We start from the raw sequence: 18,239 nt of genomic DNA on the forward strand, positions 1-18,239 counted from the left end.
TTTATGCAACACGCTGTGAATTATGCCTGCTTTCGAACTGTGTTGGGTGGGGGGGGGGGGGTGGTATGGGTTGGGTCTTGAAGGTTCATTATTTAATATCTATTCGCACACAACCTGATGAATCCATTCAAAATCAATTCAATTTCTCGCATTCGCGTGCATCATACTCCGCGTTCCACCCTCAATTTGCGAAGGGGTCGCGAGTGCTCCATTTTCAAATGACATTGATCTAAATTCTCATGATTTTATTCTAAAAATAAATATTATATTTTTCTTTATCTAGCCTAGATAAAAGTCTGAATTCCATATCTCGATTTTTACAGTGATCGCCACCAGGGTTCGGCAAAGTCATACTCAACTGGGAATAGTCAGGGGACTATGAAGAAAATCGCCTTCGTATTCAATTGGAATTGAGAAATGAGTTTCTCCGTCAACATGACTCGACAGTCATTTGGGCGTTTAGTTGCTATCTCACTCTACGACTCGACTATCGCATTTCATTCTTCCCCGTCAAATAGGCTTCAATGCATATTGAAGTGATCCCCCTCCCTCAAAATGAATCAAATCAAAAAGCCCTTGAAATTTCCAACAAGTCGTTCATAGATCGGAAGATGGGCACTTTTACAGGGAAAAAGTTTTTCTAACCCCAACTTTTTCGTGTGTTTTTTTTAAATTTTTTTTTGTTTGAATTTTGTTTAAAATTATGATAGCGATAAAGTGTATTCGACAAAGATTTAGATCTTACTAGCTGACCCGGCAAACGTTGTTCTGCCATATAATGTATTTCTAGAGAATATTTTGGTTGGTAAAAATAACGAATAAAGGGTGTGTCACATCAAATTGCATCACGGAAAAAACGCTGTAGAAATTTAATTTTTAGGAATTATATCTTCAGCTTCCGCTTATAATCAGATAAGAGTGTATAGATCACGTTGGCCATGCTTCACTGTCAATTTTTCGTAAATTTGGAAAAATGACGTCGAACGAAAAAGAGCGTCGTGAATTAATCCTGTGCACTCATCTGAGAATCCGGAGTTGTCACATCGGGACATCGGGACATCGGTAAGATGCTGGGAATCGTCCTATCCACGGTCAGCAGAGTACTAAAACGATACTTCGAGAACCTAACCATCGACTGGAAGGTGAAGAACGGAAAAAATGGATGCTCCGTCAGTGAAAAAGATCACAAGCGCGTAGTTAAGCAGTTTAGACGTGATCCGAGAAGTTCGGTCCGGGATGTCGCCAATAAGCTGAATTTGTCAAGTTCATTCGTCCAGCGGACCAAGCAGCGGGAGGGCCTGCGTACATACAAGGTTCAGAAGGCTCCTAACCGCGACGAAAGGCAAAACATGGTGGGGAAGACGCGAGCCCGGAAGCTGTACACCGAAATGCTGACGAAGCCGCATTGCCTGGTAATGAACGACGAAACCTACGTCAAAGCGGACTTTCGTCAGCTGCCGGGCCTGTTGTTCTTCTCCGCAGAGGACAAATTCAGCGTTCCGGAGGAGATTCGCAAGCAGAAACTATCCAAAATTGCCAAAAAGTACATGGTGTGGCAAGCGATCTGCTCTTGCGGAAAGCGGAGCGCCCCCTTCGTGATGACCGACACGGTAAACGGGCAGGTTTACCTTAAGGAGTGCCTACAGAAGCGCTAACTACCACTATTGAAGCAGCACGAGGGCCTTCGTGCCACTATTCAAAGGACGTGTTGGAGTGGTACGAAGCCAACGGGGTCACCTTCGTGCCAAAGGAAATGAACCCGCCCAACGCGCCGGAGCTTCGCCCAATAGAGAAATATTGGGCGATTATGCAGCAGGCCCTCCGGAAGAACCCAAAAGTTGTCAAATCGGAGGCGGACTTCAAGGGAAAATGGATTTCTGTTCAAAAAAAAACTACAACCTGACGTTGTACAGAACCTTATGGACGGGGTAAAGAGGAAGGTGCGAGCATACGGGCTTGGGCTCGAAGTATGAATAAAAAGAAAATGCCAAAAGTTGTTTAATAGTTTTTATTTTACTGCCTAAAATTTTCAAAAGGATCGGTCTACTGAGCGAATTTCTACAGCGTTTTTTCCGTGATGCAATTTGATGTGACACACCCTTTATCCTTCAAGATAGTTTGTATGTTATCGTTCAAATCTGTCAAATTGATCTAAATGATGATTTTCACAGCGAAACATCCATATGCGTAATTCTTATTTTCGAATTTTCCCTTTTTATTTTAAATATCCTTCTTATATTAAAAATATGCATAGTCATTTTTTTTCGAATTTTTCCAATCATCTCAAATATTTTCCAGTACTCTATCATTATAATTCGGGTCAAGACAAACTCACAAAATATATGGACGAAGTAGATCTGATCAGCCGTTCTCCCGTGATGATGAGTTATACGTACGTGGGAAAAACTCTCTTTTATATATAAAGATAAGAATATGAACTTTCGTCGAAGACGTCAAGTTTCTATCTTTTATAGAATCTGAAATGTAAGGAATTTTTGTTTGGGGACCCCTGAAAAAATTATGGTTTACTCTGAACATTAATTACAATTGTGTTTAAATTCAGCGTTTGACATGTTCTTGACATGTTTCTACACAGAAAAAAGTTAGCAGTGCATGCAAATCGCGATAATCTATATATATATAAATGGAGTGATGTCTGTCTGATTCTTATGAACTCGGAAACTACTGAACCGATCGACATGAAAATTTGTATGTAGGGGTTTTTGGGGTCGTGGAAGGTTCTAATGATAGTTCGAGACCTCTCCCCCCTCTCTAAGGGGGAACTGCTATACAAATGAAACACAAATTTCTGCATCACTCGGAAATTAGTCAAGCAAACGAAGCCAAAGTTGGCATGTGAAGGTTTTAGGGTGCAATCAATGTTTTTATGGTAGTTAGACACTCCTCTCCCTCTCTAAGGGGGGACTGCCATACAAATGAAACATAAATTTCTGTATAACTCGAAAACTAATCAAGTAAATGGAGCCAAATTTGGCATTTGAAAGTTTTAGGGTGCAATAAATGTTTCTATGGTGAATAGACACTCCTCCCCTCTCTCTAAGGGGTGGCTGCCATACAACTAAAACACAAACTTCTGCATAACTCGAGAATTAATCAAGCAAATTGAGCCAAATTTGGGATGTCAGAATTTTTGGGTACGAGAAATGTTTCTATGATGGTATGACACCCCGCCCTCCTCTGGAATGGAGAAGGGGTCCCAGTAAGAAAACGTGGATGTGACAACGAAAAATAAATTTGGGTGGGACGAAGTTTGCCGGGTCACCTAGTTTATACATAAAAATGTTAAGAATTAAACATTAATAGTAATTTTTCGAAAAAAACGATAAAAAAGTTGTTGTTTGAAAAACTTTTTCCCTGTAAAAGTGTCCATCTCCAAATGTATGGATGACTTCTTGAAAATTGTATGGACTATTCATATCAATTTTTTTCAGAATTTAGAAGCAACATGTTTTCGTGAAAAAATAATTTTAATTCAAAAAAAAAATTTTTCAAAGAATTTTTTTTCAAAAATTTGTGCGATTTTTTCTAATGAAAACATGAACAATTTCTTACATTTCATTCTATGACTTAAATTTTGTAGGTCTGATAGATTTTTTTTAAGTTTCTGTTTTTTGTTCAACTTTTTTTTCGACAAATTTTAATTTATTTATTATAAGATCTACAAAATGTTGGTTGAAGAGTGAAATGTAGAAATTATGGAGTTTTAACTGAAAAATATCAAACAAATTTTTGAAAAAAAAGTATTTTGAAAACTAAAACTCAGTTTATCCTAAAAATTTTTTTTTAAATCCTTCGAAAATAGATATAAATAGCCCGTACAATTTACAACAAGTCACCCATACATCAGAAGATTACAGGAATTTTTTTTCGAACAACTTTTTTATGGGTTTCTTTGCAAAATAACTGTTGATGTGTAATTTGTAACATTTTTATGTATAAGTTGTCGTGATTTACATGCTCTGCTACCTTTTTTCTTTTTCATATCAAACGTGAAAAATTTACTCACAAAAATGTTACAAGTGGAACATTATTTTTTCAGGAGTCTTCATACAAAAACACGCCATACTCAAAACCTTCGAGATAAAAATTTGAAAAAAAAAACTGAATGTGCATCCTGCTACGGTGTATCAAGAAAAATTATCATAAAAAATCCGTCAAAAATTGAAGTACTAAAAATATATTGAAATTTTGAATTTTTTTTTGTGACTTAGAGATTCAGTACTACTCTAATTCATATTGAAATGTGTTCTTACGGCTTTTCTAGATGTGTGTGATTTTTTTCAGTGTTGCGCGGCACAAACAATTTTTTTTTTATTTTCAAAGGGTCTGGTTGGGTAAGGGAGTAAAAAGTCCCCCAAACCAAATCACCCATTGTATGGAAAATATTGTATAGGGTACTAAATAAAACATTTTGGAAGTAGTACCAGATATTTGAGTCCTTATATGATACACCATAGGTTCTACGATGAAAAATGAACCTTTTGGTTTTTTTTTCACGCCATTCTTAATAGCTTCGAGACAAAAATATGAAAAAAATACTGAGAGTACATCTTACTAAGGTGTAACGGTCAATATTTTCAAACAATTTAAAAAAATCAAGTACTAAAAAAAATTTTAAATTAACTTTTATTTTAATTTTAAACTAGCTGACCCGACGAACTTCGTCCCCCCCGAAATAGATTTTTTGATTTGAATACTTTCAAACATCGTCGTTTTCTTACTAAGTGAACGTTAGTGAGTCCAATCACTGAACTCTTCATTGAATTGATTACCCTTCGATCCTTTACAATTTCCTTTTAGTATAAATTGTCTAGTACTTCTACAAAGATTCGTCCTTATAATATAAAATTATTTTCAGACACAATTCTCGTTCAAGATTCTTCAAGCATTTGGAAATAACATGTTTCTCCGTTGCATGGAATACATGATTCATACAGAGAATATTACAAAATAAAGACAGCTCGAATCGGACCATTCCTTCATCGGGTTTAGGGCACACCAACACATTTGGTCTTCCATATAGATAGAAGATATAGGAATGTGTTATTCCGTCTGAAAATCCTTTTCCACTTTCGAACAAAAATCAATTTCGTTAGCGCCAACATCAAATGGACTAATAACGCTTAGCTAATTGTAGAACATATGGGAATTCAATTTTTCCGAATTTTTCGATTTTTCTCTCCGCTATATTGATCTACGGGAAGAGACGAATACAACGAAATATAGATGACTCATATTGAACCATTCCTTCCTCGGGTTTTCCGCTTACCAACACATTTGGCCATCCAGTTTTATTTATAGATATAAGATATGGAAATGCGTTATTTCGCCTGATCCATCCATTTCGAACAAAGATCAATTTCGATAGCGCAAATATCGAATGGACTAACAACGCTTATTATGATGTAATTTTTGAACATATGGGAATTCAATTTTCCGAATTTTCCGACCTTCCTTCAGAATTTTCCGAAAATTTTCCGATTTTTCTCTCCACTATATTGATCTACGGGAAGAGACGAATACAACAAAATAAAGAAGGCTAAAATCGGACCATCCCTTCTTCAGGTTTTCCGCTTACCAACAGATTTTGCCTTACATTTTCATTTATATAGATTAATTTTTTTATTTTTTTTATTTTGAGAATCAGTACTACTCTAGTTTGTATTCAAATTTCTTCCTACGTTTATTTTAGGTATATGTGATTGTTTTGAGAATTTTTAGAGTGTTCTTCGCGGCACAAAAAAAAATATTTTCAGGCATTTCGAAATTTGGACAAACAATACTACTTTGAGACCCAATTTTACTCCAATTTTTAATTAAATGCGATCGTATGTGTAATAATACACCGCCTGTAGCTTAATTTTTTCTTGAATTTTTAAGAGAATTATGCAAAAAAAATTTGTTGTCCTTTGGGCATTTTTTATTTATTTTGAATTTAGAGACCCATTACTGCTCTATTATTATTAAAGATTTTTTTTCTCGTATCTTAAAATATATGAGATTATCTTTACATTGGATTTAGATGGTGAGAAAAAAAAGTCCTTGTAGAAAGATCATTCGGATTAATGAGAAGAACACAAAATTCGAACTATTTTTTTTTTAAATTTTAATCTTACAATTGAAAACCACGAATACAATAAAACAACCGATTCCAAGAAGAAAAAAAAATAATGCAGACGATGAAGAAAACTATTTTTGTGTCTCGCAATGCTCTCAAAAATTCAGGAAAAAAAATGACGCCACATGTAGAAACAAAGACACATACAAACGCATTTAAATAAAAATTAGAGCAGAAGTGGGTCTCAAAGTTATATTTTTTTCAAAATTTCGAAATGCCAGAAAATATATAAAAAAAATTTTCTACTGCGTATTTAATTTTTTTCATTATTATATTTTTTGATGAAAAAAATAGTTTGAAGATATTTATCGATACACCTTAGTACGATGTTCTTTCAGTATATTTTTTCATATTTTTGCTTCAAAGCTATTGAGAATTGGCGTGAAAAAAACGAAAAGGTGCATTTTTCACCATAGATCCTCTGGTGTACCATATAAGGACTGAAATATATGGTACTACTGCCAAAATGTTTTATATAGTACCCTATACAATATTTTACATACAGCGGGTGATTTGGTTTGGGGACACTTTTTACTCCCTTACCCGGCCAGGCCCTTTACATAATAATTTAATTCATGGAATCAGATTCTGAGCTTCAACTGGTTAAAAATATTCAAACCATTCTGAACGTGTCCTAATCTAGAATCTGGTTTTGGAGTCGACATTTGGAAGTCGGTAGCTGGGATTTGCTGTATAGAATCTAGAGCCGACACCAAGGCTTCAATATGGATTTCGGATATTGAATCTACGTTGGAATCTTAATTCAAATCTAAAATTTCAATCCTAGGATTCATGTACGGAGTTTGAAATTTGGAACCTGTCTGTGAAATCCGAATGTTGAATCTAAGCATGGATTTTGAAATTTAAAATCAGCTTATGGAATCAATAATCAATAAATTAAATAATTGATAACTAATAATACTTAATTTTTATTATTATTAATTTCGATAAAAAATTCTTTTGGAGTCCAAAACTAGGCTCCAGACGCTGAATTTCTGGTGAAAATTTTTGATTCGGTAGCTGGGATTCGCGATAAAGAAGCTGGAGAAAGATCCAAGGTTTCAATTTGGATCTCGAATCGACATTGGAATTGTAATTCGAATCTAGAAACGGAATGCTTGGATTCATATACGAAATACGAAATTTGGAAGCTGTCTATGAAATCAGCAATCTCTTCATCTGGAAAACGAATCTGGAATATGACAGATAAAGTCAACTCTACAATCGGAATGCAAAATCCTGACAAAGAAACGAATCTGATACAAATTTCAAGCTTAAGAAAATCCGAACCTAAGAGAGGTATCTTGAATTCGAAACCTGAATCTGAGATTGAGACATGGCATCAACATGATGTAGATGTTATCTTAGATATGAGTTTGAAATACAAACACACAGGATACGAATGAAGCTTCTCAAACAATTCAATAAAGTAATAGATGTCTTAAATCTGAAATCTACGCTCTAACTAGCGTTGGTAGAACACATATAATTTTCGGGAGAAAAAAAATGCTTTTTCGTTTGCTGAAGCACATCGTTCGAAATTTTTAAAATGTTTGCATGTATGGGAGCAGACATCTCTTACTCTCAGACTGAACGTCAGCTTGGGATTGTACCAAAAAAAAAATAAATAAAATCATACGATGTCAACGGGGATCGAGAGCCAAGACCGGCTGGAATGCATAGCAGTTTTACACGACCACGCTCTCCATAAATATCTGTTGCATAAATGCGGATTATAATACATCTCATTTTTAAATGAAGTTGGAAACTGTTCTCTAAGAGTTAAAAGGAGAGCACAAACGTGAATCTATGTCTTTCTTGGTCTGGGCCGTGTATATGGCAAATTATGCGAAAAGCCTCAATGCGTGCTCATTTGCATTGTGTCTCTTGTTTCGTTAGCTCATATTGATCTTATTTTGGTTTTTGAATTTCTTTTATTATACAATACCAAAAAACAGAGCGTGTCATTTTCAAGAATAAGAAATGAAAATTATTTTTTTGGGGTTTTATAAATTTTCACTTGTTTACTTTTCACTTCACAGATGTTTTCGATTGATTCATTTGAGTTAATTAGAGTTAGAGGGTTAGCGTATTTTTATTCGTGTCCTTTCAATTAGGAATGTAGAAACTTTTATTGGCATTAGAAATTAATCGATCGGGGTATATTGATTATCATCGTTAAGGTGTTTAATTTCGCATGCAAAGAATCGCTCGTAGCTATTCGATTGACTGATCCATCCGTTTGATCTCATCCAAATGGTTTGTTTCTGACTGTCTTTCAAAAAAAGTGGAATTATAAGGGACATAGGTGGACATAACAGTCACGCTTACCACCGGCAACTCATGAACATAAAGCGAAACTAGCGTGTACGAAGGAGAAAGGACGAGAATTTGTTAACTAAAGTGTTGTGGGGCCCTGTCAAAAGCAGCGAATTTATTCGAGCAAGATAAGTTTGAATGATAGAAATCTAAACGATTCTTCGTTGTTACGCAATTTATTTTTCAAAACATTTTTCTATCTATCATTTCTCCAACAATTTATCCAATTGCAAGAATTTCACCTTTACATAGACGGTATTGTAACCCGGAATGTGGTCATCTTGCATCACATTGAGACCACTGTGTGTTCCTGTGAAGGATGCGTCCAAGGACACTCCTACATTCCGTTGCACCGAAGGGCTCTCCACACATTCATCAATAAATCACTGTTTAATCTGCAATCCACTCCCACAATTGTACCCCCTCTCCTACGTCCTCTTTCCTTTTTCCCTTTGGTCGCTTGCTTAGCACCGATACTCGATGCTTTGATAAAATTCAATGAACGAATGCTCATCAAAATAGTAGGTTAGTTGTGGAATGGTTCGGAATTCATTTTCGTTCCATTTCGAATCAAAGGACACGGCGGAAAGGTTTGGTGGAAGACAGACAGGGGACAGGGGAATCAATTCCAATTCGAGAATGTGGTGTCCATTCATTCCGAAAGCTCTACCCACCTACTGCTCTTGCTGCTGCTGCTGCTCCTAGTTAGTGGTGTCAGTGGTGGTAACTCGATGTACGCGACGACAGTCAATAAATTATGGTCTAATTGGGCGCATTTTAATCCCTCGTTCCACACACACACACACACACACATACGATGGGACACAAACATTCACACGTGCACACAAACACTCGCATACTGTTGGAAAATTTTATCACCTTTTTTGCCGCGGAATTTTGCGGTTACACGACCTTTTCGTCACAGATGTGGAAGATAAATTACAATATAGAAATTGATTATGCTGCCTGTTGACGCCTCCGAAATTTGATAATTGTTGGGGATTGAAAATATATTTTCAAAAGATCCGTAATTAATTTACGTATTGAAGGCTTCGTAGTCAGTTACTGAATGGATTTGCGTGATAATAAATAATGAGCAATTGATAGGGTTTTGTTTCGTTTGCCTAGCTTATTTTTCAGTAGAATCGAGAAAAAATTCGGAAAATATGATCAATATGGAAATTAGTAAAATCTCTTATGTGAATATGTTGGATTATTTTTGTTCCCAGCGCAATTTTGTGATCATCCCTTACTCCTAATATATCGTCTCACGATTTACTGGGTGTTTCGAATTTACTGGGTGTTTCGAACTTTCACGTTGATGGTAATTCTCAAAAAAAAAAATTATGATTCTTAACAAATGTTATTTCTGGGGGAAAATGAATTGGATTTGCTAATGAGTTGGTTACCAAAAAATTGTGTTCTTAAAAAAAAAAACGCAAAAGAATCGATTTTTTATGTCTTCCCGATATTTTTTTCACACCCCAAGGTAAAAACATGTACGCAAAATATTCTAATAACCGAAAGTTGAAGCTAAAAATTGATGTATATCTCATATGTATGCATTGATTTTTCACGAAGTTATAGCATGTCAAAAATCACATAAAATTTTCGACTTCGCACTCTGTTCCTTATCGCATAGCATCAAAGATGCATTTCGATTTACGATGCAATCATTATTTGTTGACCAATTAATCATCAAAGACGAAGGGGATATTTTTCACTCAAACAACAATATCTCTATATTGAAAGGTCCTACATAAGCGTTATAGGAATGAAATGAAGACTGGTTGATAAGGAGATAACTTCAAACTTCAACAAAATGTTTTTTTTATTGATAAAACACTAACTGAAAATAGCATATTCACATGGATGTAATAGACAAATAAATATGAACAAGATGAAAAATGGCTTTCGTCGAAAAATTTTATGTTTTTAATTTTTCATCAAGAAATTGAAAAATCGACAAATTGAAAACATCATCAATCCAAAAAAAAAATATATATATATATAAATTTAAAAACGTTTAAACTCGAAACAATTGGTATTCGAGAAATTAAAAATTCAAAAACAATCGAAATTCAACAAACTGAAAATTTTGAAAACATAAAATAAGAAAAGAAATTTGAAAAACTAGCGTATTTAAAAATTGAAAAAAAAATTAAATTAAGAAAAAATACAAAATTTAAATTTGACAAATTCTAAATAATTTTAAAATCAGAAAAAATGAGAAAATAAAAAAAAGACAAATTCAAAATACATGGTTGCATTGCTAAAATCGACAAATTAGGGAAATGGAAAATGTAATATTTTAGAAAATCAACAAATTGTCAAATTTGGAGAAGGGATAAAAAATCGGCGATTCAATTAAAACAACAAATTAAAAATTTACAAATAAAAAAAAATAACAAATTTCAAATTTTACAAATTTAAAAAATTTATAAAATCACGAAATTGCCAATAAAAAAATGGCGAATTTTAAAAAAATCAAACATTACCTATTCAAATTTTCAAAATTGACAAATTAGAAAATAGGAAAATCAAAAATTCTACAAAATCAATGATTCAATTCAATTTTACAATATTTCAAAAAAACTACAAAAAATCAGCAATTGCAACAAAATATAAATTTTACAGATGAAAAAAATGATGTTCAAAAACAATAAAAATTTAACAAATTTCAAATTCAACAGACAGAGAGTAAATAAAAATTAATTCGAAAATTTAACTGAAATTTAGAAAAGTTTAGGAAAAAAACAAGTGCAAAAAAAAAATACAAAATCCAATATTCGACAAATTCAGACCAATTGATTGAATTTTTAAAAATTGACAAATTAGAAAATATAAAAATCAAACATTTTATAAAATCAATGAATTGCAAAATTCTGAAAAAAAAAACAAAAAATCAACAATTGAAATCATACAGATTAAAAAATAAAGCTCAAAGACAATAAAACATCAAAAAAATTATAATTTAACAGAAACCAAATAAATAAATATAGATTCAAAAAGCTGAAGCCGATAATGTAGAAAAATTTAAAAAAAATACAAATGCAGGATATAAATACAAATTTAGATAAATTGATAAAATCAGAAAATTGCCGTTAATGGGCAATTTCACAAATTATAACAAAAAATATAACATTCACCAGTTGAAAAAAGGCAAAGACAGAATCAATCAATCATCAAATTTAAAAAAAAAACAACGACAAAAATCAGCAATTCAAACAAAAAAGTAAGTTCAAAATTTACAAATAAAAAAAAGATAAATTTCAAATTTTACAAATTTAAAAATTTGATAAAATAAAAATATTGCCATTGAACAAAATGGCTAATTATAACAAAAAACAAAACATTCACCAATTGAAAAAAGGAAAAATTTCAAAAATGACAAATTAGAAAATAGAAAAATCAAACGTTCTACAAAATCAATGAATTGTAAAATAAAAAATACTACAAAAAATCAGCAATAAATTTTACCGATTAAAAAAATAAATCTCAAAAATAATAAAAAATCAACAAATTTTTATTTCAACAGAAACTAAAAAAAAAAAACTGAATAAAGAAAAACTGAACTGAACTGAAAACTGAAGTTTAGAAATATTTAATAAATTACAAATGCAGGAAAATAATACAAATTCAAAATTTGACTAATTCAGATAAATTGATAAAACCAGAAAATCGCCATTTAACATAAAATGACAAATTATAACAAATGAAAATATTCACCAATTGAAAAAAGCCAAATTTTGAAAATTGGTAAATTAGAGAATAAAAAAATTCAACATTTTACATAGTCATTGAATTGTAAAATTTAAAACAAAAAACTACAAAAAATCAGTAATTGGAAAAAAATAATATCGAAAAACCAACCAATCAAATCCAAAAAAATTATAATTTAACAGAAACTAAATAAAAAAAATAATGAATTCATAAAACTGAACTGAAAATTTAAAAAAATAAAAAAAATGCCAAAAATACAAATTTAGATAAATTGATAAAATCTGAAAATTGCCATTTGAAAAAAAAGGTGATAAAAGCAGGACTAGAAGCAGGAGCATGAAGATACGTGCATTCCGCAGAGCCTAGTCCTTTGGCATTCGGAAGCCCGGGGGCAGGCTAGGTTCGCTAAGAAGTAAGATAAGTCGGCCAAAAAAAAAGTCGAATTTTCAAAATTGAGAAGATAGAAAAATTTAAAAGTTTTACAAAATCAATAATTAAAAAAAAAACTAAAAAAATCAGAATTAAAAACAAAAACAAATTCACGATTCAACAAATTTAAAAAAAAAAAGAAAAATTCGAAACAATTATATTCTAAAAAAATTAAAACTAAAAAAAAACTATCCTACAATATTCATTAAATTGAAAAAAAAATACAAGTTCTAAATTTGTCGAATTAAAAAAATTTATCAAATCAGAAAAAGAAAATTCACCAACCATAAAAACTGAGAAACAAATAATAATCGATAAGTTTGAAAAATAAAAAATCTTTTTTAATTTTTAATTTTTAATTTAATTACAAATTGTAAAGAATTGAAAATAAATATTCTTGAAACGTTTTGAAAATTCAGAAAAATAAGGAGTAAAAAAATGACAAATTCTAACAAAAAAATAAAACATTCATCAATTCAAAAAAGGCAAATTTTCAAAATTGACAAAATTAGGAAATAGAAAAATTAAAAAATCTCTTTTCTAATATACAATTTTAAAAAAAGTAATTCAAAGACAATAGAAATATCGCAAATTTCAAATTTAACAGACACAAAATAAATAAAAATGAAATGATAATTAAAACTGGACTGAAAATCTAGAAAAGTTATAAAAACTACAAATTCAAATTCGACAAATACAGATAAATTGATAAAATCGGAAATACAAATTTTATTTTATCAAATTAAATAAATCAAAATTCCAAAACAAGCACATAGAAAACACAAATTTCAAAAAAGGAACAATACCCATAAAGCTTTATAAAATGTTTTTTGGTTACAAATTTATAAAATAAAAACTAAAAAAAAAATTAAAAAATAATCATGAAATTTATTAAAAAATAATTTATTAAAAAAAATAAATCAAATAATTGATGAAATTTGCAAAATACGGAAATATTACAAATTCAAAAAAATTACAAACCCAAAACATTTTCAAGTACAAAGAAATGAAATAAATAAATTTACGAATTAAAAACAATTCACAAAATTCAATTTTAGTTATAAATAACAAATAAAAAATTTACAAATCGGTTATAAAAACAATTTGCATTTGTTTTTGGAATTTGGAATTTTTATGATCGTAATATATTGAATCTGAATTCCTTTTTGAATTTGTAATTTTTTTGAATTAGAAATTTAAAAAAAAATAACCTAAATAAATTTAATAAATAAAAATACAAATTTAAAAGAAATCAAATGCAATAAAAAAGAATTCGTAATGGTGTCAAATTCCAATAAAAAAAAATAAAAATATTGTTTTTCTATTACAAATTTGAAAAATTAAAACTGCAAAATTAACAAATCCAAAAAAAAATCCTATTTATATTTAATAAATTCAATATTCAAAAAATTGCCAAATTTAATAAAATCGACAAGTTCAGAAATATAAAAAATAAAATTTTAGTTGTTAATTTGAAAAATTAAAACAAAAAAATTGACAGATTAAAAGACCTACAAAATTTTAAAAATCAAAATTCGACAAATTCAAAAACTAAACACAAATTCGAAAAGTTGAAATTCTGGAAAGGGAAATTTTAAAGTTAGAATTAACAAAATAAACATTCAGTTCAATTTAAAAAAAAATCTGCAGATTGAAAAATTCTGAAAATTAATAAATTCAATAAATTTTATAGGTTTTCCTTTTCAGGTTACCTAAAGATAATCTCTATCTCGATTCTCTATACCAACATTCTTATCGTTTTTTAGGCGTTATTTTCACCAATGTTGTTAGCATTCACACTGCGTTTGATGCATGACTGAGTTCCAATTATTCATATTTTCAATGCTTCTAATTCGTGGAAGACTTTGAAGATCTTTTCAGTCATCAACTAAGAACAGTAAGCTGTCACTGGGCATAATTATATTTTCAAGTTATACGCTCTGCGGATTGCTTCCAGTCCCCTCAGAGCGGGATACAAAATCGTGGCGCAAATATTTACTCTCACTTATTAACCACCGATCCCCTCCTCCTCTCTTTGCTCCTGTGCACATATTAGCAATTGAAAAATGTCGCTGAACTTTGCGGGGAAACTTCTCGCCTTTAAAACACATCTCCGGTCTCCCGGATGCCCACGGGGAACCATCGTCATGGTACTGACAAAGGTTGTGCTCTGAAATCAGCCATTGAAAAGCTTGTTTGGAGCCCTGGGTTTGAATGGGATAATAATTTCGTCCCTTATCGGAGCACATGCTTAAGGGAAGGAAAAAGGAAAACGGGGGGGGGGGGGGGGTGGTCTTTGTATGACTGTGAAGCAACACTTGTTCACCTAGACACGAGATTGGAGTAACGACTTCTGAGATGAGGCCGTTGAACTTCAAGGTACAGGGTCTGGGTTCACTAGGGCTCCCCCTCCCCCTCAGGAGAAATGTATGTTCGGCACTAAGCAGTGATGAGACTTTGCCTACAATGAATGAAAAGGAATGAATAGAGCGTTCGGAGGAGACGGGACATTACAAGTGGATTCTGGCTAGGGTATTTACGCTCTAGTGGAGACATTCTCATCTAGAGATGCATTAAGATTTTCTTTGAGTGCAACAAATATGTGCTACAATCCGAATGAGTTGGCTGCTAGCAGCCAAGTAAAGTTCTACAATCAGCCAACATTCTCCCTGCCTAACTTTCGATAAAGTGTACCAGCCATCGCGGAGATTCACGAAATCATTGAACGAGAAGAAGAAACATGACCCTAACTGGAAACAAAAAAACAAATATTTTCTTTTTCAGAAGTTCCAACCTAAATTCAATTTCACCGGAGTGAATGCGAAATAAAAACGACCATCGCAGGGAGGGAGAGAGCGAGACTGATAACAAAGTTTTGCACCCTAAACCATCTCCCAGTTGAAGAAATATCCACACCGCACAAAACACAACTAGAAGGGACGAAAGAGTATCGCGAAAAAAAGTTGAAAAATAAAAGCACAAAAGCTGAATTCGCGAGCAATTTCAACGATCAAACTCGCTTCCTCGCCTAGAGTAGACTCTGTGTTCGCGGTATGGCCTGGGGTTATTGGAGTGCCACGGCCATCGATCGGGGTCGATCCCCCCGGCGAAATACCCTCCAGCAGCAACAGCAACAGCAACAACAGCAGCAGCAGCTTCCCTATCAGAATCAAAGCTATCAGCAGTACAATCTCTCCCAGTCTCAGCACCAACAGTCGACACAATGTCTCAACAGTTGTCCTCAGGCGGCGGAACCTCCGCCACCGCTTGTTGTTTCCCAGCAACAACATCAGCAGCTCCAACAACATCAGCAGCTTCAACAACAGCAGCAGCAGCACCAATCGCAAGTTTGCAACAGTCCGTGCCATAGTCCCTGTCATAGTCCACAATTCATCGAGCAGCTACCGCCGGATTTACCCTGCACTCCGGTGTGCTCATTCTCGCGTAGACAGTCACTTGATAGTCCACAGGTAGATCGATGTATGCCCCCTCACTTCAGGGGGCCAAAATAACCCACACGGTCCCAGGGATCATGGTGAGAAATTCTTCAATCCGGCTGGCTTCTCGTAAACAGCTTCGACGTTGTCTACGGAAGCTGCCCCCCCACATTTGTAATTGGTCAGTTTCGTCACCCTCCCCGGGACCAAACATTTCGGCATTCATTTATCATTGGACTATAGCAATGACTCTCCTTAGCCATCGAAACCCATCATCTCTCACTCTCTATCTCTCATAAAGTGTGTGGTTACTGCTGATGTTGTTGTCGCAAGCTGCCCCCTAACTTTCGATTCCTTTTCATTCGCTTTGCAACCACAACAAAAAAGGCCAACCAACTTTCGGATATCATTTGTCGCGCAACACAACCATCGATCCAGTCGGCGGGTAACACTCTGACCCGGGGCGCCTCGCTGCGGGATACGGGAGACTATGCGGTGCCCCATCCCCACCCGCACACGCACCACTACATGACCACCTCGGATACGCCCCGGACGCTGAGTCGGGTGGGTTCGTGTCCCGGTTCGACGGGTGGTTCTGGGTCGGCACACGGGTCCGGATCCGGATCGAGTCCCGGCGGTGGTCCTGGAAGTATTGGTGGCGGCGGAGGTGGGGGTAGCACCGGTGGTCGGGACAGTATCATCGGCAGCGTGGGAATGTACGGGACGAGTATCCACGGGGGTAGTCAGGGTGGAGGGCTGGAGTATGTGGAGTGTTCCCACTATGATCGGATGCCGCTGCCCATCCCGGTGCAGATACCGATTGTGCCGCCCCCGCAGCTGCACTCGGAGGATGAAATCGAGCCGGCGTATGCGACAGGTAAGTTGATCGTGGATTTGGAGAGATGTATTACTGACCTTGAGATATTCTATTATTTTTGTTTATGATGTATAGATGATGACAAATTTCAGAGTTAGTAATGAACAACTATTTCATTTAAACGCCTTCCTTTTTATAAATTCGGATTTGTCAATTTTTAGAATATGTCAATTTTTAATTTTCAAAATATTTTAATTTTTATAATTTTCGAATTCGTCGATTTTTTCTAATTTTGGATTTCTAGAATTTTCAACTTTCATAATTTTGAAGTCATCAATTGTTTCGATTTAATTTTTGATTTATGTTTTTTTCTCAATTTGTCAATTTATTAATTTTTAGTTTGAATGCAATTTAAAAATTTGTTGAGTATCTTTTTAAAAAAATATGAAAAATTTACAGATTTGAAAATTTAATTTAAATTTTTTTTTAATTCACAAAATTCCAAAAGTTTTATAAATTTTAAAGACAGTCTAAAATTTTAAATTTAAAAAGATCAAGATTGAACAAATTAAGATTCGAAAAACTTCAAATTTCAGAAAGATGGGTATTCAAAAATTAAAAATTGAATGTAAAAAATAATTTAAAATTTTTTTTTAAAATCGACAAATTCGAAAATTAAAAAAAAATGAATATTTTGAAATTGACTACTTTCTTGAAAAGAAAATTTCGAAAATTCAAATTTCAAATTGAAACCCAAAATCTAACATTTTAAATTAAGAAATTTCAGAAAGAAAGATGGGTATTCCAAGATTTTTGAAATTGAAAATTGAATGAAAAAAATTACATTAAAAAATTACATTCAAACTATTAATTGACTAATTGACAAATCAAAAAAACAAACTATTTTCAAGGATTTAAATTGAAACAATTGTTAAATTCAAAAGTATGAAAGTATTCAAATAAAAATAAAAATTCAGAAAATTATTTTTTTTCAAAATTTCGAAAATTAAAAAAATGTTTTGAAAATTTGGCATTTTCAAGAAATTACAAATTAAAGTTTAAAAAATCATAAATTAGGCAAAAATGAAAGTCGAAAATTTAAAATTTAAAAAAATGAGAATAAAAATAAATTGAAATGAATGTGAATTTACAAATACAAATTCAACAAACTAGAAATTAAAAATTCAAAAATTCGAAAATTTGATAAATTTAGTATTGAAAAATCATATAAGTAATATTCAAAATTACAAGTTTTACAAAATGAAATTCAAAAACCTAAAAATTAAATATCAATTCATTTGTGAATTAAAAAAAAACAATACAAGTACTAAATTTGACAAAATCTGAAAATTGACAAATTAAAAAAATAAATTAG

At 32.7% G+C, this 18,239-nt stretch overlaps 1 protein-coding gene across 7 annotated transcripts in view; it reads left to right on the top strand.

Annotated features, from left to right (window-relative positions):
* The window catches only part of LOC129767624 (atypical protein kinase C), a 440,627-nt gene that overhangs the window by 78,624 nt on the left and 343,764 nt on the right, over positions 1–18,239 (top strand). For all 7 annotated transcript variants that reach the window (XR_008741549.1, XR_008741547.1, XR_008741548.1 and 4 more), the window contains exons 2-3: positions 15,395–16,080; positions 16,435–16,924. Coding sequence is in view for 4 of the 7 variants with exons in the window: in XM_055768696.1 (XP_055624671.1) it covers positions 15,664–16,080; positions 16,435–16,924 (907 nt within the window). In the remaining 3 variants the exon portion in view is untranslated. The remainder of the gene's footprint in view (positions 1–15,394; positions 16,081–16,434; positions 16,925–18,239) is intronic.

This window comes from Toxorhynchites rutilus, chromosome 2 (genome assembly GCF_029784135.1).
Source record: "Toxorhynchites rutilus septentrionalis strain SRP chromosome 2, ASM2978413v1, whole genome shotgun sequence".
Classification (NCBI taxonomy): Eukaryota; Metazoa; Arthropoda; class Insecta; order Diptera; family Culicidae; genus Toxorhynchites; species Toxorhynchites rutilus.